The 26,827-nt window shown below is 46.4% G+C and overlaps 1 protein-coding gene across 1 annotated transcript in view; it reads left to right on the forward strand.

The window, feature by feature from the left end:
- Window positions 1-26,827, forward strand: part of ST13 (ST13 Hsp70 interacting protein) — a 202,530-nt gene that overhangs the window by 30,362 nt on the left and 145,341 nt on the right. The window contains exon 3 of the mRNA XM_077276087.1: window positions 24,650-24,713. Coding sequence (XP_077132202.1) covers window positions 24,650-24,713 — 64 coding nt within the window. The remainder of the gene's footprint in view (window positions 1-24,649; window positions 24,714-26,827) is intronic.

Raw genomic sequence — 26,827 nt, forward strand, 5'->3', positions numbered from 1 at the left:
TTTTTAGGTTTTTTTTGTGCACATGCCCTAACCCTACCCCTAACCCTACCCCTAACCCTAGTTCTAACCCTAGTGGAAAAAGAAAAATAATATATATTTTTTTTTTTATTATTGTCCCTACCTATGGGGGTGATAAGGGGGGGGGGGGGGGGTCATTTACTATTTTTTCGGCGGGCGCACTGCGCATGCGCCCGCCATTTTGGAAGATGGCGGCGCCCATGGAGAAGACGGACGGATACCGGGAGGCCCGGTAAGTATGAGGGGGGTGGATCGGAGGACGGGGGGGTGGCATCGGAGCACGGGGGGAGCGGAGCACCGGACGGAGGACCGGAGAGAAGATCGGTGGTGGTGGGGGGGTACATAAGTGTTTCCAGCCATGGCCGATGATATTGCAGCATCGGCCATGGCTGGATTGTAATATTTCACCAGTTTTTTAGGTGAAATATTACAAATCGCTCTGATTGGCAGTTTCACTTTCAACAGCCAATCAGAGCGATCGTAGCCACGAGGGGGTGAAGCCACCCCCCCTTGGGTGAAGTACCACTCCCCCTGTCCCTGCAGATCGGGTGAAATTGGAGTTAACCCTTTCACCCGATCTGCAGGGACGCGATCATTCCATGACGCCACATAGGCGTCATGGGTCGGATTGGCACCGACTTTCATGACGCCTACGTGGCGTCAAAGGTCGGGAAGGGGTTAATGAGCTGTTGCTGACTTAATGATTATACACCGCATTATTGGCAGGCATTACCTTGGTGGCGGGCAAATGCGAGAGTCTCTCCGCTCTCAGGATGACGCGCCGGCCTCGGTGACGTCATTAAGTCGCGCGAGCGTTCAAAGCTCGCGCATGTGTTATTCCGTGACTGCGCATCGCTGCGCATTGCCGGGGAACAAAACAAAGGGGGCACCATAGTTTGGGGAACTTTCCCCGCGGCACACCCGACCATGTGTCGCGGCACACTAGTGTGCCGCGGAACACTGGTTGAAAATCACTGCTTTAGGGGACTTAAGCCCTTGTGTACTTTGGGCAATGTGTAAAAGGTCGCCTGTAGGGGAAAATTAGGAAGCAAGAATTCAAATTCACTCTTGGATATGAGCCCTTTCACAAAAGCTCCATCCAGGAGTTCTTTCAATTTTCCTTTATAAATACCCAGCGGATCAGACCTTAGAACCTCATGTATTCTTGTCTTGAAGGATGAAATTGCACATACCACAGTATATCTGATGATCCATAATGACCAAATTCCCACCTTTATCAGATGTTTGATTACTAACTGGTCATTCCCCTTTAGTGTTTCCAATGCCGATCTTTCTCCTGTCAGATTTTGGTCTATATTTAAATCATGGCTCTTGATTTTCCTAAGATCCCTCTCTACTAATTGTAAAAAGATATCAATGTCGTTTGTATCACCTTGTGGTGGCATCTTCACAGTTTTATTTTTAAGGGTTGTAAAGGGACCTTTGCCCGTATCAATCCCGTTTATTTTCTCTAAGGAGGCCTAATAGAGCTTGAAAGCCCTCTAGATCCTCATCCTGAAGACCCTGTTGATGGCATTCCTCCCTATTGTTATGCATAAAGAATTTTTTCCACTTGAGTTTCCTGCAAAAAGGTTCAAATCTTTGAACCACCCAAAGCAGTTAAAATGATTAGTTGGCACAAAGTTCAATCCCTTTTGTAAAACACCATACTCATCTCTGGACAAAGGATAAGTTGACCAATTTATGATTTGGCCTCTATCTAATTGGACTTTTGTTCTGAGAAAATATCCCGTTTTCACACCTTGTTCTAAAAAAGATGAGGACGAAGACGAGGCTGATCCCGATGTATCATCTCTTGGAGTGCGAAAAGATGTTTTTGACATCCCCTCTCCTCCATTTCTGTATTTCCTACCCCCCCTTCCCCCTTCTTCCATGTTTCCCTCTTGTATGTTGCCATTTTTGTTGTTTAAATATTGGCCCCCCACTCGCTTTTGCCCCTCTAAAGGGTGTCTCTGTGTCTGAAGTGTTTGTCTGAGGAGGAAGCCTCCACTGGTCTATCTCTTTGAAAGTTATATGCCTGATTGTCTGCGAAATTTCTAAGAGCCTTCTGGAATTATTTGTTTCCTCTTTCAGTAGGGCCTGATATTTTTCCACAGAAGTCTGTAAGAGACCCTCCTTCCTGTAGAAATCTGGATCCGATTTGAATTTCAGGATGCGTTCAATCAAACTATTCAAATTATTGGTTGACTTTTCAAGTAGTTTCTTCTCCTCAGCCTACAATAATTGCATAAAACGTATTGATGAATCAATAGACTCCTTCAGCCAGAGATTCAAAAGTTCAGGGGATGATGTTCTAGGGTAAGGTATTGATATTGATCCTTAAACCTCTAGGAATTATTCTATTCTTTATGTAGTTCTCCAAAGTTCTAATCTCCCACCAAGATTTCAAAAATGCTTTATAGCCAACATAAACCTCATTGAACACGTTCTTGAGGGTTAATGTCCCAGTATTTTTGTCCTGCGTTCCATCAACATTAAAGGCCTGGATTGCGTCCTCTAACCAAAAGTCAAGATTAATTGGACCTGATAAGAAACTAGCCATGTTCCGCCTGAATTCGAAAAAAATCTTCTATCAAAATGTTAATCTAGGGTAGCAATTAGTCTAGAAATCATATAGTACCTCATAAAGAAGTTTTACTTTATTTAATTATGTTAAAATGCCACCAGCCTGTGGTCAAACCACACACAACAAAAACCACCATGAAAAAACTGGTGTAGGGGTGAATATTCCCTAAATCATGCCTAAGCTGGTGCCTTCCTGGCTGCGGGAATTGGCGCCCTATAATAATAATAATAATAATAATAATAATCTTTATATAGCGCCAACATATTTCACAGCACTTTACAGTTTAGCAGTTTCAAACACAACAGTCATAAGTAACAACGTTAACAATACAATAATTAAAGCAACACAAAACGACCCTGCTCGTGAGAGCTTACAATGTACAATGAGGTGGGGGAGATACAAAGTACAGGTGTGTGTTTACAATGATGTATTTACAATGATGGTCCAGCCATCTTCAGGGGGTGGGGGGGTCGATGGAGTTAGTGAATGGGCTACACACACCAACATAAAATGACTTTGATTAGTTAACGTGGTAGGCCGCTCTGAACAAATGTGTTTTGAGCGAGTGCCTAAAACTATGCAAGTTGTGGATGGTCCTAATATCTTGCGGTAGAGCATTCCAGAGGATTGGCACAGCACGGGAGAAGTCTTGGAGTCGGGAGTGGGAGGTACGGATTAGTGCAGAGGTTAGTCGAAAGTAATTTGCAGAGCACAGCGGTCGGCTAGGCCGATAGACAGAAATGAGGGAGGAGATGTAAGGGGGTGCCGCACTGTGGAGAGCTTTGTGGGTGAGAACAAGTGCTTTGAATTGTATTCTGTAATGAATGGGCAGCCAGTGTAATGACTGGCGAAGAGCGGATGCATCTGAGTAACGATTAAGGGGAAGCGTTGTGGCGCCCCCCTCAACGATGGCTGACCCTAGGGTCCCTAGATAAACCCTACAGATCCAATTGGGTCCCTCTACCCAAATAATAAGCTAAAGGTACCCCTGATATCTAAACAAAGGTCACACCTATATATAGGGAATCCTAAACACCACACCATGTTATAAAAACAAAGGAGAACATGTTTTTAGGCATTTGACGGCAATAGAATATATTCAGCACAATCGCTGTCCATGTTTAACCATATATAGAAAACTTCATAACTTGACATAGAACTCTGTGTCTACAATTCTCCTGTACCACCATTTGCATGTATGATAAAAATACACCACCATACAGCTGTTTACCTGATAATCTCCTTCTGATAAGCTGTATATGTGCTGAAATAAGCAATTTGGTACATTCAAACATGGTACTCATCACAAATTCAGATTCTGTCCGCCTATAATGTAATCGCCTCAACGCATTTCGCCCCTCTGGCTCATCAGGAGGCCTGATTCCATGACATCTATCCCGATGGTATATGATAGATCTAAATCACCATGCACTAACCTCAGTTTTAAAGGCCCGCCGAAACCCCGAAATTGCCACGCTTCCTGTTACCTATCCGGAAGTCCTGTTCACTTCATGCCTTATGGGAAGACAATGTAAGTATAATGCGCCGGCTCTCAGTGGAGCGCACCTCCCTCTCTTGCGCTCCATGGGCTGCGCACTGTGCAGACTCCTAGTGGTGCGCATACGTCACTTCTGCATTCCAAGCCGTGCGACAGTTTCCAGGACGCTATCTTGCATTGCGCTTGCGTAAAATGGAGCTCACTCTTTTACTAATCTGCGCTCCACCTGCTTCATCTCTCATAGATATAAATCACCTTTGCGCATGCTCTTATCGAAAATCACACAGACAGGTATTCCGATATTGCTTTATACAGATATTATTGATATGTACAGTAGCTAGTTTGTCATTACATTCAGCTCCTGGAATGGTAAGCATGACTATATCTTGATGTCAGTTCACATATTAAATGGCACACTTTCATCCCAATTATATAGATAAGCATCACCAGGGGTCAATCACAACGAACCCGCAAACAGTGCACTTTTTTCAAAAAATATATTTTCGGGCGGCGGATCAATATAGCCGAGGATTTTTATCCCATTATTTTTCACACTGATCTGTGTGTTTCCCCCCAAAAAGGGGGAATACCTACGGTGGAGTCATAGCTAAATTCCTTTTTAGATAGTCAAGGTCCATCCGCACTTAATGCAGGAAAATCAGGTCAGAAAAGGACAAAGAAAACATTCTCAAATCTATAGGAAACATGCAAAGGACTGCTGTTCATTTAGACCTCTTGGGGTCATCGTGTCCATTCTAAATGTCCATTCACATTCTCTCTGTAAAATTATCCTGTCCAGGTTGCCCCCCCAGGGTTGGGCTTCACCACTTCAATTACCATGAACTCAATGTTATCAGTGTCACTCAGATGTTGAAATCTCATATGTCTTGCCAGAGTGGTGTCTCTGTTATTTCTGATGTCCCCCATGTGTTCTCCTACCCTTCTGCGAAATTCCCTCTTCTCGAATCTTTCAAGAACTGATCTGCTTATATTTCCTCCCTCCAGTAACCTACCTATGCCCGATATTGCCATTTCCATGTGTGGTGCTACCATTACTCCCCAGCAGCATGCCCGCGGTCTTCTGTCATATTTGACTCTGATGTTTCTTTCGCTCCCCACATCTGATTGCTCACTCATGTCACCTACACCTCAAAAATATCTCTAGAATTCAATCTTTTCTTTTACCTTTTGACTCTGCAAAAACTCTTACTGTAGCTTGTATTCATTCTTGTCTGGACCACTGCAACTCTGCACTAATCAGTCTCCTTTTTACCAAAAACTCCCCTCCAATCCATCCTGACTGCATAAGCCAGGATCATATTCCTTTCCAACCTATGCCTCTACCCTGTACCAGTCATTGCACTGGTTGCCCATCTGATACAGAACTCAGTATAAACTTATCACTCTTGCCCATCAAGCTTTTCAGGGTTCTGCACCATCCTACGTCTCCTCCCTCATCTGTCTGCCACCCTACCCGTGCCCTCCTTACTGCTAATAATTTAAAACTAAAATCCTCAATAATCCGAACCTCGCACTCTGACTCCAAGACTTCTTGCGTGCTGGGCCAATTCTTTGGAATGCATTACTCAGGACAATTCAATTAATTCCCAATACCCATAGTATTAAACGTAGCCTAAAAATGCATTTCTTTTGACTAGCTTATCACCCCAACTCACTTATCTCGCTATCCCCTATTTGTTCATTAAAAAAATAGAATTAGACTTACCGGTAATTAGGTTTCCAGGAACCATCCACGACAGCATAGGAAGGTGTCTCCATTCCCTAATGAGGGACAGGAAGTACAAAGAGGTTAAAAGGCCCCTCCTACCTCCAAATCGCCAGTGACTTATAATGGATACCATAGCACTAGCTACCTTAATAAACCCAAGATAAATCCAATGGAAGGGAGGGAAATAGTGCTGTCGTGGAAGGTTCCTAGAAACCGAATTACCAGTAAGTCTAATTCTATTTTCTCTAGTCACCTTCCTCGACAGCATAGGAGTACCACCAACCAATTCTGCACTGGGGGGGGACAATAGCCTGGAGACCTTACCCGGCCAAAGACTAGATAACGGTTGGACAATAAGTCCAATATATAGTGTTTGGTAAATGTATGTGGTGAAGATCAAGTTGCGGCCCTGCAGATCTGCTCTATGGAGGCGCCTGCTCTTTCAGCCCATGAAGTTGACGTAGATCTTGTATCGTGAGCTCTGACACCAATTGGCGGTGTTAAATTTTAGGCTAGATAAGAATCTTGTATAGCCCTCTTAATCCAGCCAGAGATGGTGCTTTTTGCCACCTTCTTCCCTTTTTTCTGACCTGACGTATGGATAAACAGGTTTTGGTCAATTCTGAAAGAGTTATTCTGTTCAAAGTAGTGTATGATGATACATCTAACATCAAGAGTATGGAATTCCTCTTCCTTAGAGTTTGCCGGATTCTGACAGGAGGGGAGGATGATGTTTTGAGATCGGTGAAAATCAGATACCACTTTAGGTAGAAAAAAAGGATCCAGACGGAGGGTTGTGGAGTCGTCTGTTATTGTCAAGTAGGGTTCCCTTACTTATAGGGCTTGAAGCTCCCCTACGCGTCTTGCAGTGGCCACTAGAAAGGCAGCTTTGTACAACAGAAAGAGCAAGAAGACTGGCTCAAACGGTGCTTGAGTGAGACCCCTGAGGACCAAGTTTAGATCCCAAGAGGGAACAACAGGTTGTTTCCCAGGTTGCAACCTGAGAGCCGAGACTTGAACTTTCAATGTGCTAGGTTTAAGCCCTAACTCTAATCTGCGCTGAAGAAAATGCAGTGTTTTTGAAATATTTGGATGGAGAGGATCAGGAGTACTAGGAAAACAAAAGGTGGAGAAGGTTTTCCACACCTTGCTGTAGATTGCATTCGTAACAGGTTTTCTGGATCTTTGTAAGGTAGAAATCACTGCATCCGATAGTCCCCCTGCCTTTAGGACCTGGGTTTCAGCAACCAGGCTGCTAGGTTCCATTTCCGGGGGTTGCAATGCTGAAAAGACCCTTGGAGAAGATCGGCATCCACTGGTAAGAGGACTGGCCCGTCTATATGCAGCTCGACAATGAGGTTGTACCAACTCCTATTTGGCCATACTGGGGCTACCAGTATGGTATGCACCTGTTCCTCTCGTATCTTCCGCAGGACTTTCGCCAACAGAGGAATTGGTGGGAAGGCATATGCCAGTCGGAAGTTCCAAGTCTGGACCAGGGCATCTACCCCTCTGGGATTGTCCCTGGGGTTTAGGGAAAAAAAGGTTTTTACCTGGGCATTCTGACCTGAGGCAAAAAGATCTACTTCCGGAAGGCCCCATTTGTCCACCAGCATCCTGAAAGTTCTTTTGTTCAGGCTCCACTCCCCAGGCTGAATGTCCTGACAACTCAGGAAATCCGCCTGGAAGTTTGATGACCCCTTCAGGTGGACTGCTGTGAGGGAGAGAAGGTTCTTTTCTGCCCAGCAAAAAATTCGACTCGAGATGCCTGCCAAGCTATTGAATTTTGAGCTCCCCTGATGTTTGAGATGGGCGACAGTAGTTGTGTTGTCTGAGTAGATCTGGACATAACTTCCTGAAATTAAGCTGTTTGCTGCTATGAGGGCTTCCTCCACTGCTTTCAGTTCCCTGAAATTGGAGGATCTGGCACTTATTGTCTGACTCCAGAGGCCCTGAAACGGAGTATGCAGGATTACTGCTCCCCAACCCCGCTTGCTGGCGTCGGTCGTGATTGTCACAAGGGGAGATTGTGACCAGCTTACCCCCTGTGGATATTTCTGGGGTTCAACCACCATGGAAGTGATGCTTTCACGCGACCTGGAGTAAACACTCATCTGTTTAGGGAACCCGGATTCCCATCCCAGTTTGCGAGAATGTGGGCCTGGAGGACTCTGGAATGGGCCTGATCCCATGACACTGACTGGATACATGCCGTCATGGAGCCCAGAACCGACATGCTTTCCCGTATGGTTGGAGATCTGCGTTATCTGAAATCTATCACCTTTTTTGTTAAGGCCCGAAGATGATCTTCTGGGAGAAATGACTTCTGTTTTACTGAGTCCAGTAGAACTCCCAGGTACCTTCTTGTTTTGGAAGGTTGTAATTGGGATTTTTTTTAGATTTGGTAGCCGCCCTAATGTTTTGAGAATGTCTAGGGTTCTCGTAACATGATTGGTGAGAACCTGAGCTGAGGTTCTGAGAAGCAGATCGTCCATGTAAGGGATGATACAGATTCCCTGTCTGCGGATATGAGACACTGTCTCCGCCATTATCCTTGAGAAAAAACTCTTGGGGCTGAAGAGATTCCAAAAGGGAGCACGTTGAATTGAGTGTCTCACTTGCTGATTGAATTGAATCGCAAATCTGAGATATTTCCTGTGACGGGGGTGAATGGGTACATGAAAGTAAGCGTCTTTTAGGTCTATTGTTACCATAAAGAACCCTGGACCTATTAGGGGAATGGCCGATTTCACGGATTCCATCTTGAATCTGCTGTAAAACAATGGGGAGACAAAGAGCGCAATAGGGTCTTATCCACGTTACACAGAGGAGAATATACACCAAATTTGCTCACCTGGTTAGGATGAGATTAGAGCATGTAGATAGCGGCTGCTGCAGAGCCACAGGTCTTCACCGACCAGAGAAAATAATGTCTTCAAAGGGAGATTTGTAGTTAAAATTCTGCGCTGCCGCTAAGGCTACGTTCACATTTGCGGTCAGCGCCGCAGCGTCGGGCGCCGCAGCGGCGCCGCATGCGTCATGCGCCCCTATACTTAACATGGGGGCGCATGGACATGCGTTGTGCTGCGTTTTGCGCCGCATGGCCGCAAGCGTTGGACGCAAGAAACGCTTCAAGTTGCATTTTTTTTGCGTCCAACTTGCGGGCAAAAACGACGCATGCGGCGCAAAACGCAGCGTTTTAGCGTGCGTTTTGCCGCGTTTATGTTTGCGTTGTGCGCTGCGGCGCCGACGCTGCGGCGCACAACGCAAATGTGAACGTAGCCTAACGCTACGTTCACATTTGCGGTCAGCGCCGCAGCGTCGGGCGCCGCAGCGGCGCCGCATGCGTCATGCGCCCCTATACTTAACATGGGGGCGCATGGACATGCGTTGTGCTGCGTTTTGCGCCGCATGGCCGCAAGCGTTGGACGCAAGAAACGCTTCAAGTTGCATTTTTTTTGCGTCCAACTTGCGGGCAAAAACGACGCATGCGGCGCAAAACGCAGCGTTTTAGCGTGCGTTTTGCCGCGTTTTTGTTTGCGTTGTGCGCTGCGGCGCCGACGCTGCGGCGCACAACGCAAATGTGAACGTAGCGCATGATATATTTCAGGAGAGTATAGTTGATCAGCACTATCTCCCAGGATTTGATCCCAAGAGAAAATAAACCATTTTTTAGGACACAGTTGTGGTGGAGACAATTTGCATGGATTAAAAGAGTGAAAGCGCTCCTCTCCAGGGCAGACTCAGACTATGCAAACATGAGGGCAGAAGAAGAAGAATTTTCTTGTAAAAAATATAAAAATATAAAAAAAGGAATTACATGGATTAAAGGCAGAAATTACAACTAAACATATCAACGAATGACTCCAAGATGATCCTAAATGTAAATATATAATAATAATCTTAAATGGCTCAAAGCACAAAGGATTAAAAATCAATCATAACTATACAAATAAAAATATAAATATAGAAGTATCAAATTCTTAAAAAAAGGGGAGGAGGGCTGCGTATTCAAATAAAACCTTGGTAGTTGGAGATAGTGCTGATTGTGGCAGCTTCACAGGGTGTAATGACCCCTCCCGACAGGAGTAACTCAATCCTTTAGGGTACTGTCACACAGAGCAATTTTGATCGCTACGACGGCACGATCCGTGACGTCGCAGCGATCGTATGATTATCGCTCCAGCGTCATAGACTGCGGTCACACGTTGCAATCACGGCGCTGGAGCGATGCCGAAGTCCCCGGGTAACCAGGGTAAGCACCATAGCCGGAAAGCAGAGCGGTGACGCCACCGCTGTGCTCGCTTTCTGGCTGGCCGGCGCTCACAGTGCAGAGAAGCTGAGACGCCGGAGGACAGACACCGGAATGTAAGTATGTACTGTTTGTTTTTTTTACGTTTACGCTGGTAACCACGGTAAACATCGGGTTACTAAGCGCGGCCCTGCGCTTAGTTACCCGATGTTTACCCTGGTTACAAGCGAACACATCGCTGGATCGCTGTCACACACAACGATCCAGCGATGTCAGCGGGTGATCAAGCGACGAAAGAAAGTTCCAAACGATCTGCTACGACGTACGATTCTCAGCAGGATCCCTGATCGCTGCTGCGTGTCAGACACTGCGATATCGTAACGATATCGCTAGAACGTCACGAATCGTACCGTCGTAGCGATCAAAATTGCACTGTGTGACAGTACCCTTACTCTGCTGTTCTTTGTGATCACTGAGTGCTGTGCATTCATTCATTCCCCTCCCTTGGCAATGCCAAATTGTCTTTTGTTACATATGATATCTATCATTGGTCCTTGGACAGGTGAAGTGTTACTTTCACTTTGTTTCTGCGCTCACCTTAAGCTCTGGTTTGCTGCTTAAACTGTTACTCTTATGTACGTGACGTAATTTTAAACTCACTAATTATAATTTTCGTAATTTTAGATCACCACAAATTACCACAAATTAATCTTCATATATATATATATTTATATTTTTTAATGTAAAATAATAAAACATGATTTTATGCCACATTCAATGTAAAGATTCCAATGGATTTTTGATAAGAAAAAGCAGCTTGTTGATTCCACACGGTAGTTCATCTGTAAGGCATTCGCTTCTGAACTGGAGAAATTCCTTTTCTTACAGGTTCTTGTCCATTTAAGCAGAGATCTTTTTTTTTTTCTTTTTTTTTTTTTTTTTTTTGTTCCTCCTAAATGCTGCAAATTTTGAACTATTGTCTAGAAATATAAAAGATGTCAGTGTATTTTTTTCATTATATATACCTCTCTAATCGTTTGAATTGTTAATTGTGTGTTATCATTGAACTTTGACACTGAGTCATCTGACCTGTTTGCGCCCTTTTTTTTGTAACCTAGCAAAACTATTTATACCTGTGATGCCTGTATATTCTGTGTGGTATTTCCTGATGAAGGGGGCATGAGACCCCTGAAACGCATTGAATAAAACCACTGTGAATCAACTATACTCTCCTGAAATTCATCTTGGCGGCAGCGCAGAATTTTAACTACAAATCTCCCTTTGAAGACATCTTGAATCTGCGATATACAATATGACGATTCAGATCTTTCAGGTTTATTATGACTCTTGGTTCCCTTGTTGGTTTCTTTACCAGGAATAATCTGGAATAGTGTCCTACACCCCATTCTTCTGGGGGTATCTGGGAAATTGCCTTTGATTTTAGCAGATCCCTCAGGCCTGTCATCATCATTGAGAAGGCTCTCTGAGATGATGGGAAGGTAACCCTCAGATCCCAAGAGGGGGGGATAAGAACTCTATCAGAAGGCCCTCTTGTATTATATTAAGGACCCACTGACATTCGGAGATAGCCCGCCAGTGATGGATGAATCTTGCGAGCCTAACCTTGTTAGAATGCAGCATTACTGCTGCACAAGGTGGCTCTTTTAGTTTATAACGGCTGGAGAGGGTGACAGTGGCCCTTTAACCCCTTCCCGACCTGTGACACCGAGTATGCGTCATGAAAGTCGGTGCCAATCCGACCTGTGACGCATATGCTGTGTCACAGAATGATCGCGTCCCAGCAGGCCGGGTGAAAGGGTTAACTCCACTTTCACCCGACCTACAGGGACAGGGGGAGTGGTACTTCAGCCCAGGGGGGGGGGGAGGCTTCGCCCCCCCCCCCCATGGCTACGATCGCTCTGATTGGCTGTTGAAAGGGAAACCGCCAATCAGAGCAATCTGTAATATTTCACCTATGAAAATCCAGCCATGGCCGATGCTGCAATAGCATCTGCCACGGCTGGAGACCCCGATCTGGCCCCCCACCCCCCCACCGCCACCGATCTCCTCCTCCGTCCTGTCATGTCCCATGCTCCCCTACGTCCTCCTGTCCGCTCCCCCGTCCTCCTGTCTGCTCCCATACTTACCGAGCTCCGATGTCCCTCCCGGTGTCCTCGGTCTTCTCCATGGGCGCCGCCATCTTCCAAAATGGCGGGTGCATGCGCAGTGCGCCCGCCGAATCTGCCGGCAGGCAGATTCTTTCCAGGTACATTTTGTTCGCTGTGATAGGTTCTATCACAGCGATCAAAATAAAAAAAATAGTAAATAAACTCCCCCCTTTATCACCCCCATAGGTAGGGACAATAATAAAATACAGAAATTATATTTATTTTTATTTTTCGGTTAGGGGTAGGGGTAGGGTTAGGGTTGCACTTAGGGTTAGGGTTGCACTTAGGGTTAGGGTTGCACTTAGGGCTAGGGTTGCACTTAGGGCTAGGGTTGCACTTAGGGCTAGGGTTGCACTTAGGGCTAGGGTTGCACTTAGGGCTAGGGTTGCACTTAGGGCTAGGGTTGCACTTAGGGCTAGGGTTGCACTTAGGGCTAGAATTAGGGTTAGAATTAGGGTTAGGGTTGCAATTAGGGTTAGGGTTAGAATTAGGCTATGTGCACACGGTGCGGATTTGGCTGCGGATCCACAGCGGATTGGTCGCTGCGGATTCGTAGCAGTTTTCCATCACGTTTACAGTACCACGTAAACCTATGGAAAACCAAATCCGCTGTACCCATGGTGTGGAAAATACAGCGCGGAAACGCTGCGTTTCCCTTCCGAGTTCCCAGGATTTTTTTAATAGACTCTCCATTTTCCTATCTAATGGATCCTTCAACTGAGAGGAGTCTTCAAAGGGGAGCGAAGTTTTCTTAGCCACTCTCGCCACCTGTATGTCGACCCTTGGCACATCCCAGGAAGGAGAACCTGCCTCTAAGGGAAACCTGTGTCTCATATCGGATGGTGTGACTAGACGTTTCTCTGGGCATTCCCACTCCTGAGATATCATGTCTATGATGTTTTGGTGTACTGGGATCCACACTCGCTTTTCTGACTTCAATCCTCCAAACATTTCATCTTGTATAGTTTGAGATATAGGTTCTTCCTGCAGCCCCATAGTGCTGCGCACTGCCATTACTAGTTCATCAATGTAATCCGAGGAGAAAAAATATTTTCTTGCTTCGGAAATTTTATAACTTGAAGGTTCTCCCCATTTTTCCGAGGAGGAAGAATAGGAATGGTTAGAATCCGAGTCAGAATCCTCAGTTTGAATCCTCCTTTTTTGAGAAGGATTCTGTAGAGGAGGAGACATAGGAGGATTGAAGGCAGCTAAGGAAGATTGTGCTTTACTTCTGATAAGCGTATGGATTTCTTCGAGCAGGGAAGGCTGCTCGGCTCTAACGAAAAATTCTCTCTCGCTCTCTCTCCCTTCTCGCTCTCTATTCTCCCTCTCTCTTTTCTCCCTCTCCCTCTCTCTTTTCTCCCTCGCTCGCTCTCTCTCTCGCTCCCTCTCTCCCAGAAATCTCTCCATTTCAATCCAGGCGAGAACACACTCATCCGTCAAAACACTGGATGCGTTACACACGTTTTTCACTATTATCAAAACGTCCGACGGAAGTGTGAAACAAGCCTAACCTCTTTGTATACAGACTTTCAGAATAATTTTCAATATATAAAGCGGCACACAAGCTGTCGCCACAATGTAACAATGTATCATGTGTAGCTGAATAGCCTGGTGCTGGTCGCCATGGTCATATATATATATGTGTGTGTGTGTGCATATATGTGTGTATATATGTGTGTGTGTGTGTGTGTGTGTATGTATATATATATATATATATATATATATATATATATATATATATATATATATATATATATATATATATATATACTGTATGTGTATATATAATGTGTGTGTGTGTGTATATACGCGCACACACACACAACCAGCACTCCTAATGTGAACATGTGCATCAAAAAAACAAAAGTGCATCATATACAGTACAGACCAAAAGTTTGGACACACCTTCTCATTTAATGATTTTTCTGTATTTTCATGACTATGAATATTGTACATTCACACGGAAGGCATCAAAACTATGAATTAACACATGTGGAATTATATACTTAAAGGGAACCTGTCACCCTCCCCCCCCCCCCCCCCCTCCCCAAGTCGTTTCAAACTAAAAGAGCCACCTTGTGCAGCAGTAATGCTGCATTCTGACAAGGTGCTCTTTTAGTTCTGGGTGCTGTAACTAGAGAAATAATCAGTTTTTTTATTTGTCAGAAATACCTTGTCTTCAGTCAAGGAGGTAGGACGCCACACAGCCGTCACTCAAATCTTGGCGCCGGGCGCCCCCTCCTCACCGCTGTTTTGAAAATAGTCGGCACCTGCGCTCTTTTTTTTTTTCCTGCCTGGTACAGGCGCAGTGAGCGCTGCCCGTCTTTCCTCATATGCAGTCTCGGTGACTGCGCCTGCGCGGCCGCCCTGCCTTTGAATCCCAGCCCCGCAATGTGAATAAATCATAAGTCACTGCGGGGCTGGGATTCACAAGCAGGGCGTCCGCACAGGCGCAGTCACCGAGACTGCTTATGAGGAAAGACGGGCAGCGCTCACTGCGCCTGCACCAGGCAAGAAAAAAGAGCGCAGGCGCCGGCTATTCTCAAAACAGCGGCGAGGAAGCGGCGCCAAGAAGATTTGAGTGACGGCTGTGTGGCGTCTCCTGCAGGGTGGAAACGCCTGCCTCCAGGACTGAAGACAAGGTATTTCTGACAAATTAAAAAAACAGATTATTTCTTTAGTTACAGCACCCAGAACTAAAAGAGCCACCTTGTCAGAATGCAGCATTACTGCTGCACAAGGTGGCTCTTTTAGTTTGAAACGACTGGGGGGAAGGTGACTGGTTCCCTTTAATAAAAAAGTGTGAAACAACTGAAATTATGTCTTATATTCTAGGTTCTTCAAAGTAGCCACCTTTTCCTTTGATGACTGCTTTGCACACTCTTGACATTCTCTTGATGAGCTTCAAGAGGCAGTCACCGGGAATTGTTTTCACTTCACAGGTGTGCCCTGTCAGGTTTAATAAGTGGGATTTCTTGCCTTATAAGTGGTGTTGGGACCATCAGTTGTGTTGTGCAGAAGCCTGGTGGATACACAGCTGATAGTCCTACTGAATAGACTGTTACAATTTGTATTATGGCAAGAAAAAAGCAGCTAAGTAAAGAAAAACGAGTGGCCATCATTACTTTAAGAAATGAAGGTCAGTCAGTCTGAAAAATTGGGCAAACTTTTAAAGTGACCCCAAGTGCAGTTGCAAAAACCATCAAGCGCTACAAAGAACCTGCCTCACATGAGGACCGCCACAGATAAGGAAGACCAAGAATCACCTCTGCTTCTGAGGATAAGTTTATCCGAGTCACCAGCCTCAGAAATCGCAGGTTAACAGCAGCTCAGATTGGAGACCAGGTCAATGCCACACAGTTCTATCAGCAGACACATCCCTACAACAACTGTTAAGAGGAGACTTTGTGCAGCAGGCCTTCGTGGTAAAATAGCTGCTAGGAAACCACTGCAAAGGACAGGCAACAAGCAGAAGAGACTTGTTTGTGCTAAAGAACCCAAGGAATGGACATTAGACCAGTGGAAATCTGTGCTTTGGTCTGATGAGTCCAAATTTGAGATCTTTGGTTCCAACCAACCGTGTCTTTGTGCGACGCAGAATAGGTGAACGGATGGACTCTACATGCCTGGTTCTCACCGTGAAGCATGGAGGAGGAGGAGTGATGGTGTGGGGGTGCTTCGCTGGTGACACTGTTGGTGATTTATTCAAAATTGAAGGCATACTGAACCAGCATGGCTACCACAGCATCTTGCAGCGGCATGCTATTCCATCCGGTTTGCGTTTAGTTGGACCATCATTTATTTTTCAACAGGACAATGACCCCAAACACACCTCCAGGCTGTGTAAGGGCTATTTGACCAAGAAGGAGAGTGATGGGGTGCTACGCCAGATGACCTGGCCTCCACAGTCACCAGACCTGAACCCAATCGAGATGGTTTGGGGTGAGCTGGACCGCAGAGTGAAGGCAAAAGGGCCAACAAGTGCTAAGCATCTCTGGGAACGCCTTCAAGATTGTTGGAAGACCATTCCCGGTGACTACCTCTTGAAGCTCATCAAGAGAATGCCAAGAGTGTGCAAAGCAGTCATCAAAGCAAAAGGTGGCTACGTTGAAGAACCTAGAATATAAGACATATTTACTCGGACTCCCATGACAGCACGACGAGAGAGGGGATCCGCCCATTAGGAACAGGAAACCTACAGATACAAAAGGGCGGCACCTCTCCCCTGCATCAGTTGGTTTCCTGTTCCTAAAGGGATGGGTGCCTACAGACTAAAGGAGCCCAGGCCGGCCGGACCGAATCTGGTAGCGGGGGGGTCTCCTACCTCGGCCGGTGCGGAGAACCCTGGAGACGCCACGGTGGTCCTGGCTGGACTGCACGCGGTGGCGTTCGCAGCAGGGAGCGGAGTCCGGAGGATTTTCCTGCCTCCATCAGCGTCAGCGCCGGTAAGTATATCCCATTGGTGGTGCAGCGGTGCGGCGAATATGGGGTGCCGGCGTCAGGGCTGCGTGGGTGAACAACCGGAGCGCTGCGGCCCGTCCCCGGCGTCCTGCACCGCTCTCAGCGTGTGCTGGAGCATTTCCGGGTGCGGTGACGTGAGGGGGCGGAGTTAGTAGCCGCTTCCGGGTCGCCTGGTGTCTGCGCATGCGCAGTCAATCCAAGATGGCGGCGCCCATCGCATCCTGAATGCCGGTTTTTCCCACAAGGTTTCCTGCCCTCCCTGCTGTATCCTGAGCCAATAGGGTAGCGCTGGCCTATCTGCTGACCGGATCCAAGGGGGATTTAAGCAGGTGGCGACTGCAGAGCCCTGCTTTTGGTCGCAAGTCGTCATGGAGAGTGGTGGTGAGCAGCAGCAGCAGCTGCTGGATGAGGTGCGTCAGAAGCCCCAGGACAAGGACAGAAGCGACCAGTCCAGTCGAAGAAGCTCATCCGCAAAAGGATCCAGAGCTTCGGCTTGGAAAGAACCCCCTCGTATTCCGGTACTTTGGCGCACGGGTAAGTGATCTACGTGAAAGTTCACTCTGTGACGCAGGCCCCTTATACTTTATCATTCTAGGGGAAGAAAAGCACGGACAAGTCAAGGCATAAGGAATGTGCCCTCTGTGGGGTCCCCTTACCTGATTCTTGTCCCAAAAAATTATGTGCCCCCTGTATACAACAGACGGTGAGGTCTACAGGAGTGGTTGGGTGGAAGTGACACTAGGTCAGATAGTAGTTATCACCTATATTGTCCTCCCCTAGGTAGCGGAAGAATCTGTGAGTGCGGCTAACCTGAAGGAAATGATCCGTTTGGAAGTAAGGGAATCCCTACGGTCCCTATCCCAAGCGGGAGGTTCAAAACATAGGACCCCCCTGGACTCTAATTCTTTGGAGGAAGAAAGAGAAGAGGGTACCTATCACTCAAGTCCTTCCTCCTCTTCTTCAGATGAGGAGTCTGGACGATTCTGCCTACCCCTGGATAGAATTGACAAAGTCGGCAAGTCTGTTAGAGGCACAATGTGTATAGAAGAGCCCAAGCCGCAGCCCTCAAAACAGGATATGATGTTCAGCGGATTGGATCGTAAAAAACATAGATCTTTTCCGGTGAACGAAAAAATCCAAGACTTGATTCTCCGAGAATGGAAGAAACCCGAGAAAAAGGGTTCCTTACCGCCAGCATTGAAACGCAGGTACCCTTTTGATGATCCGGTTGTGGAAACATGGGATAAAGCCCCTAAGCTGGATGCGGCGGTGGCAAAAGCGTCAAAGAAAGTCTCATTGCCATTTGAGGATATGGGGACCCTCAAGGACCCCCTTGACAGAAAGGCAGATACTTTCCTTAAAGGAACCTGGGAGACGGCGGCGGGATCTCTAAGACCAGCTGTTGCCGCGACATGTACAGCCAGATCTTTAATGGTCTGGCTGGATCAGTTAGAATCCCAGCTCAAGGACGGCGCTTCCAGAGATTCCATTCTGAAGGCTTTACCAACAATGCAGAATGCTGCGGCCTTTCTGTCAGACGCATCTGTGGACTCGGTCCGGATGGCGGCTAGAGCGGCAGGACTCTCCAACGCGGCTCGTAGGGCTTTATGGTTGAAGTGCTGGTCAGGCGACATTCAATCCAGAACTAAGCTCTGCGCCATCCCGTGTAAAGGAGAATATCTCTTTGGACCAACTCTGGATGAGTTGCTGGAAAAGGCGGGGGATGATAAGAAGAAATTTCCTAATCCGTCTTCAGCATCCTACCGCCGGCCCTTCAATAAGAGGAGATTTGGTCGCGGGAAAAAACGCGGATCCTCACCCTCTAGAGAGAGTTTTAGATGGGAGGATAGACGCGGAAGAGGTACGGACTATATGTTTCGCCGTTCCTCGAAAGAACAGAAAAAAACGGACCAATGACTAGCAATCCCTGTGGGGGGTAGACTGTCAGCATTCTCCTCAGCTTGGTTTGACATTACGAACAGTAAATGGGTCCGAGGCATTATAGCAAAAGGTCTAAGACTTGACTTCGATCACTGGCCTCGAGATAAATTTAGATTAACCCCTTTACGTTCCTCCCCCCTTGAGCAAGCAGCCTTGGAAGCAGAAGTCACGAACCTATGCTCCAAGAATGTTTTGGTTGAAATCCCAGTATCAGAAAGAGGGAGGGGATTTTACTCTCCTCTTTTTCTGATCAAGAAGCCAGACGGATCGTTTAGAACGATCATAAATCTCAAATGCCTTAATAAGTTTCTGACCAATGAATCGTTCAAAATGGGAATCAATTGGTTCAGCAATAAAAATGTTATTTAAACACTGCTTCATGGTAGTTGTAGATTTAAAGGACGCATACTATCATGTCCCAATACATGAAGACTTCCAGAGATTCCTGAGGGTAGCTGTGTCAATGGGGGGACAAATTCGTCATTTCCAGTTTAGAGCTCTTCCCTTTGGCTTATCAGCGGCTCCTAGGGTGTTTACCAAGTTAGTGGCCGAAGTCATGGCGCACTTACGAGACTCTGACATCTTGATTGTCCCCTATTTGGATGATTTCCTTATAGTTGGGAGTTCGGCAGACCATTGCCTCTCTCAGCTAGAGATAACCACAACCAAACTTGAGCATCTGGGGTGGATTGTGAATTATGAAAAATCCCGATTACAGCCCCAGAAAATACAGAGATTCTTAGGGCTGTTGTTAAATTCAGAAACCCAACAGTGTTGTCTTCCGCCCGACAAATTGTTACACATCCAACAACAGGTGTCTAGAGCAATTGATAAACCATTCATGACCCTTAGACAGGCTATGTCACTGTTAGGATCTCTAACCTCATGCATTCCCGCTGTCCGTTGGGCCCAATTTCACACCAGACCTTTACAATCCGGGGTACTGGTTAATGATAGGGTTTTACAAGGGTCCTTGCAGAGTCAGATTACTTTGGGTCCAGAAGCACTGACATCTCTTAGATGGTGGCTAATCAATGACAATTTATCGGCAGGAGTTCCCTGGGTGACACAGGCGACACGTATTGTAACAACAGACGCTAGCCCTTCAGGTTAGGGAGCACACATGGATGACATTGATAGTTCAGGGTCTATGGAACCCCCTAACATCAGCCTCCTCCAACCAAAAAGAGTTAATGGCAATTGAACTTTCAGTTAAAAAATTACTCATATATCTGCAGGGTCATCACGTCAAGATCCTCTCGGACAACCAGGTGGCGGTCGCGTACATAAATCACCAGGGTGGAACTCATTCCGAATCACTGATGAGAGTGACAGATCGTATATTCCAGACTGCGGAAAACCATTTTCTATCTTTAAGCGCACTGCATATAAGAGGAAAAGAAAATGTGAAAGCGGACTTTCTAAGCCGCAACACCCTGAGACAAAGGGAGTGGTCTCTAAACACTCTCGTGTTCAACCAGATTGTCCACAAATGGGGACATCCAGAGGTAGATTTATTTGCCACCAGAGACAACCGAAAGACAATAAAATTCTGTTCCCTAAATCCCAGGGAGAATCCTCTGGCGGTAGACGCCTTTCTGATCAGTTGGGACTTTCGGCTGGCTTATGCGTTCCCCCCGCTAGCCCTGATACCTCTGGTAATCAGGAAGCTAAGAGAAGATCGGGCAAGAGTTATTTTGATTGCCCCATTCTGGCCCAGAAGGGCCTGGTTCACCTGGCTCAGGATCATGTCAGTGGAGGACCCCTGGGTGCTTCCGGACATTCCAGATTTACTCCACCAGGGTCCGATCAGCCATCCTCAAGTAAAGAGTCTCCATTTGACGGCATGGAGTTTGAGAGGGCGTTACTGAAAAACAAAGGGTTCTCCTCAAATTTAATTGAAACCCTTATGAAAAGTAGGAAACAGATTACGACAACAATCTACGCTAGAACTTGGCGGAAATTCCTGGCCTCTTCTGATTTTAATTTAGAAGAGGGAATACCTATAAAACAAATCTTAGAATTCCTACAAAGAGGCTTAGAGCTAAATCTATCCACTAGTACTCTAAAGGTACAAGTCTCGGCTCTAGGGGCCCTGTTTTCCTGTAACGTCGCCAATAATTATTGGATTTCAAGGTTCATTAAAGCATCTAGTAGGGCTAGACCCATACATAAGGATAGATCTATGCCTTGGGATCTTAACCTGGTCCTGTCAGCATTGACTAGAGAGCCGTTTGAACCATTGCAATCAGCTTCAATTAAGGCCTTATCCCTTAAAACAGCTTTTCTGGTAGCGATAACATCTGCCCGTAGGGTGGGAGACATACAAGCTCTCTCCAGACTTCCCCCTTACACAGAGTTTCTGCCAGATAGGGTAGTCCTCAGACCGGACCCAGCCTATTTACCAAAAGTATCATCACGGTTTCACAGGTCACAGGAGATAGTTTTACCATCTTTCCTTCCCAATCCCTCCAACCCTAAAGAAGAGCTACGCCATACACTAGACGTTAGGAGATGCCTGTTAGAATACATCTCTGTTACTGATACATGGAAGAAAGATAATGCGTTATTTTTATCTTTCCAAAATCCTAGAAAGGGACTCAGGGTATCAAAGTACATACTAGCGAAGTGGATTAGGGAGGCTATCTCTTCCGGCTTATACTGCAGGTGGGGGTCCGACTCCGCAGAATCTGAGGGCGCATTCCACCAGAGCCATGGCTACATCCTGGGCGGAAAAATCTGGAGTATCAATCGACCAGATATGTAAGGCGGCCACATGGTCATCCCCGTCCACCTTCTTTAAACACTATAGGTTGGATTTAGGGGCCTCCTCTGATCTCCCCTTTGGGTTAAGGGTGCTGCAAGCTATAGTCCCTCCCTAAGGTAGTGTTACATCTCTGTAATTCTCTCGTCATGCTGTCATGGGAGTCCGAGTAAAGCATTAAGCTACTTACGGTAGCGGCATTTCTCGAAGGCCCATGACAGCACCCTTAGTTCCCTCCCTATTTTCACGTGGAGGTTGCACTTCCTATAATGTATATATCTCACGTATGATACCCAGTTCCAATATATTGGCTACAATTTTGTATATAAACTGTATATAATGTATATTTTTGTGTGCCACTAACCGCGGTAGTCCTCTCAAGGCTCTGAAATACAACTGATGCAGGGGAGAGGTGCCGCCCTTTTGTATCTGTAGGTTTCCTGTTCCTAATGGGCGGATCCCCTCTCTCGTCATGCTGTCATGGGCCTCCGAGAAATGCCGCTACCGTAAGTAGCTTAATGCTTTTCAGTTGTTTCACACTTTTTTGTTAAGTATATAAATCCACATGTGTTAATTCATAGTTTTGATGCCATCAGTGTGAATGTACAATTTTCATAGTCATGAAAATACAGAAAAATCTTTAAATGAGGTGTGTCCAAACTTTTGGTCTGTACTGTAGATAAAAAAAGAACACAGCAGCACATGTGCATGAATCTAGGCCAGAGGTGTCAAACTGCATTCCTCGAGAGCCACTAACAGGTCATGTTTTCAGGATTTCCTTAGCATTCTACAAGGTGCTGGAATCATTCTGTGCAGGTGATTAAATTATCACCTGTGCAATACAAGGAAATCCTGAAAACATGACCTGTTGGCGGCCCTCGAGGAATGCAGTTTGACACCTCTGATCTAGGCCATGTGAAAACACAGACAAATATTCAATATAGATTCTACTTCTCAAAAATATTTTTTCACAAATGTTTTTCAAAAAAATGTTTTTTCATAAAACATACAGTAATAGATGAAATGAAGGTTCTTGGCACATAAATTGGCCAATTCATGTCTGCCCATCAACCGTGTCAAGGTGACCTCCCTCTGATGGGTCCTACTCTACCATACATGCCACTTTTGGGCCACCAGCCTACAACTATAGACAAAACATGTCACTCTAGGGCTAAGCCTACAATTTATGGGCAGGTAGAGCCGATGCGCTAAGAACCTTCATTTCATCTATTCCTGTATGTTTTGTGAAAAAACATTTTTGAGTATAATCTATATTGAATATTTGTCTGTGCTTTCACATGGCCTAGATTCATGCACATGTGCTGCTGTGTATGTGTGTATATCTATCTATCTATCTATCTATATATATGTATATATGGGAGGCATCGTGATTACTCGCTAATCCCGCCCCCTGCACAGTAGCTCCGCCACCCACATCACCACACACAATCCCGCCCCCCACCGCATTACCACACACAATCCCGCCCCTTCAACACATCACCACACACAATCCCGCCCCCCAACACATCACCACACACAATCCCGCCCCCCCCACCCCATTACCACACAAAATTACCACCCCCCACCCCATTACCACACATAATCCCGCCCCCCACCACATCACCACACACAAACCCGCCCCCCAACACATCACCACACAATCCCGCCCCCAACACATCACCACACACAATCCTGCCCCCCCACCCCATTACCACACATAATCCCGCCCCCCACCACGTTATCACACACAATCCCGCCCCCCCACCACATCACCACACATAATCCCGCCCCCACCACATTACCACACATAATACCGCCCCCACCACATTACCACAGATAATCCCGCCCCCCTACACATCACCACACATAATCCCGCCCCCCCATCACCACACACAATCCCGCCCCCACCACGTTATCACACACAATCCCGCCCCCCCACCACGTTATCACACACAATCCCGCCCCCCCACCACATCACCACACTATTATTAACTTCATTTTAAATTAATTTACCACCTGCGTAAGCGCTATTGAATGTTGTCATTATTTACTTTAGTTTAATCACCAGTAGCGTAAATTAGATAGCAATGAGCGTGCCGAGCGTCAGCTGGCTGGAAACATCTAGTATATGTATGTGTATATATACCGTATTTTACGCTTTGTAAGACGCACTTTATTTCCCCCAAATTTGGGTGGGGAAATGTGGGTGCGTCTAACAAAGCGGATATACCGCTTACCATTACAGGCTGGGATGAGGGGGTGTCCGCCGGCGCTACCGCCCGCCGCCACTGTCATCCGCCGCCGCTGCCGGGGTTGTCCGCTGCTACCCCGGGTGATGCTGGAGGCTCCGGTGCTGCGGGGGGCTCTGGCGACATTTTGTGAAAGACCAGAGCCCCCCGGCAGTTCGTCCATGCGTTCCAGTATGACTAATTCCGGGAAAATGGCCGCCGGAATCTCGGGAGATGAGATTTCAGCGCTGAGATCTCATCTCTCGAGATTCCGGCTGCCATTTTCCCGGAGTCAGTCATACAGGAACGCATGGACGAACTGCCGGGGGCTCTGGCCTTTCACAAAATGTCGCCAGAGCCCCCCCGCAACACCGGAGACAGCCCTGCAGCATCGGAGACAGCCCTGCAGCACAGGAGCCCCCTGCAGACCCCTCATCCCAGCTTGCAGCACAGGAGCCCCCCTGCAGACCCCTCATCCCAGCTTGCAGCACATGAGCCCCCCTGCCGACCCCTCATCCCAGCCTGCAGCACAGGAGCCCCCCTGCAGCACAGGAGCCCCCTGCAGACCCCCTCATCCCAGCCGGCAGCAATGCTCCACTCCTGCCTCCAGCAACGACCCTGGGACCCTGATCCACCACAGCCACAACCCCTGGTAAGTAATAAGACGCATGGATTATAAGACTCCCCACCAATTTATTAAAAAAAGTTTTTTCCTATTTTTCTCCTCAAAATTTGGGGTGCGTCTTATAATCCGGAACGTCTTACAAAGCGAAAAATACGGTATATATGTGTGTGTATGTATGTATGCGTGTGTGTGTGTATATGTATGTATATATGTGTATATATATATATATATATATATATATATATATATATATATATATATATATATATATATATATATATATATATATATTTTATTAATCATATTTGCCTTTTTTCCTTCCTTTACTGTTTGTACTCATTTGTCCTAATTGTACATATTTTACCCTTTACACAGAAAGATCCTGTAAAGGAGGAGACTACCTCACCCCAAAAAACAGAGAGTGAAGAAAGTGACCTGGGTAAGATTAAACTGTTCTTGTCTTAGCCATTACTTCACCATTCATTTCTCATTAATTGACACTGCTATAAATGCATTATGGAAATGTGACGTGAAGAGGTGTTTCCCTAACTTTGCATGATTAAAGGTAAGGTACCGCGTTTGTAGATCATTCATTAATGAATGTAATGTAGCATAACATGCTGTTATAACCAAGATTTGAATGCATGTAAAACAGATTTTGTGTGTTATACCAGTAGAAAGAAGGAACTGGGGGCTGACATCTTGGTTTCACAGCAGTAGCACGTCACTATCAGTGTCAGAATACGGCACCCCATGGACATAGGAGATAATAGACCGCCGCGGACCCTATCTAGAACATTGGAGAGGCGTTAGCAGTGAGCTGGGCACGCCTCTGTGGGCTGCACAACTCACTGCTGTAGGTGTGACTAGCAGCCATTTTACTATAGCCCAGTGCTCTCTGCCCAGCTCCACTTGCTCTCTATCGCTGCAGGACAGAAACGCTGACTGGAGCCGGAGAGTGCGGGTGATTTACCTCCCTGCTCCTCTGTCTGTACTCCAAGCACTGCACGTTCTGAGCAGACATACTCTGCTCTCACACTCTGCCCTCCCTGGGTGCTTCTCCTGCTATGTCTCCGCCTCCTCACACACAGTCCCGGCGAGCTCCGGTAAGCTGCATTTCTCCCCCTGTGTCGCTCTCCCTCCTCTCCTCCCTGCATTCTCTCCCCGTGTCCTTCTCCCTCCTCTCCCCCTGCATTCTCTGCCCCCCCCCCCCCCCCCCGTGTCGTTCTCTCCCGTGTCGCTCTTTTTCCTCTCCTCCCTGCATTTTCTCCCCGTCTCTATGCGTGTGTGCAAGCAACGTCCGATGGGACTACAAGTCCCATCGGGCTATGCCTGCTACACTGACAGTGATTGACACATTAGCCAATGATGGGACAGTAGTAGTCCCATCATCCGGCTAATGTGTTGAATGAAAAAAAAAAAACTCCACACATGCTACATACATGCTACATACATCCATACATGCTACATACATACATGCTACATACATCCATACATGCTACATACATACTGCATACATACATCCATACATGCTACATACATACTGCAAACATACATCCATACATACATGGTACATACATGCTACATACATGCTACACACATGCTACATACATACATCCATACATGCTACATACATACATGCTACATACATACATCCATACATGCTACATACATACATGCTACATACATACATCCATACATGCTACATACATACATGCTACATACATACATCCATACATGCTACACACATGCTACACACATGCTACATACATACATGCTACACACATGCTACACACATGCTACACACATGCTACACACATGCTACACACATGCTACACACATGCTACACACATGCTACACACATGCTACACACATGCTACACACATGCTACACACATGCTACACACATGCTACACACATGCTACACACATGCTACACACATGCTACACACATGCTACACACATGCTACACACATGCTACACACATGCTACACACATGCTACACACATGCTACACACATGCTACACACATGCTACACACATGCTACACACATGCTACACACATGCTACACACATGCTACACACATGCTACACACATGCTACACACATGCTACACACATGCTACACACATGCTACACACATGCTACACACATGCTACACACATGCTACACACATGCTACACACATGCTACACACATGCTACACACATGCTACACACATGCTACACACATGCTACACACATGCTACACACATACATCCATACATGCTACATACATACTGCATACATACATCCATACATGCTGCATACATACATACAATACATACATATAGACATACAGTATTAAACATAGATTACATACTCACCATTACTTGTCATTTTGATCCCCGAAGCCAGTGTCAACCTGTAAAAAATATGAAAAAAACAAACAACCAATATACTCCCTGATCCGCAGAAATCCACGAGTGTCCCACGACGATCTCCCGTGGAGAACAGCAGCATCAGATAATGCGACTGCTCTCCAGGGGCTCAAGGAACACAATGAGGGCAGGAAGGTAT

Source organism: Ranitomeya variabilis, chromosome 8, assembly GCF_051348905.1.
Source record: "Ranitomeya variabilis isolate aRanVar5 chromosome 8, aRanVar5.hap1, whole genome shotgun sequence".
Lineage (NCBI taxonomy): Eukaryota > Metazoa > Chordata > Amphibia > Anura > Dendrobatidae > Ranitomeya > Ranitomeya variabilis.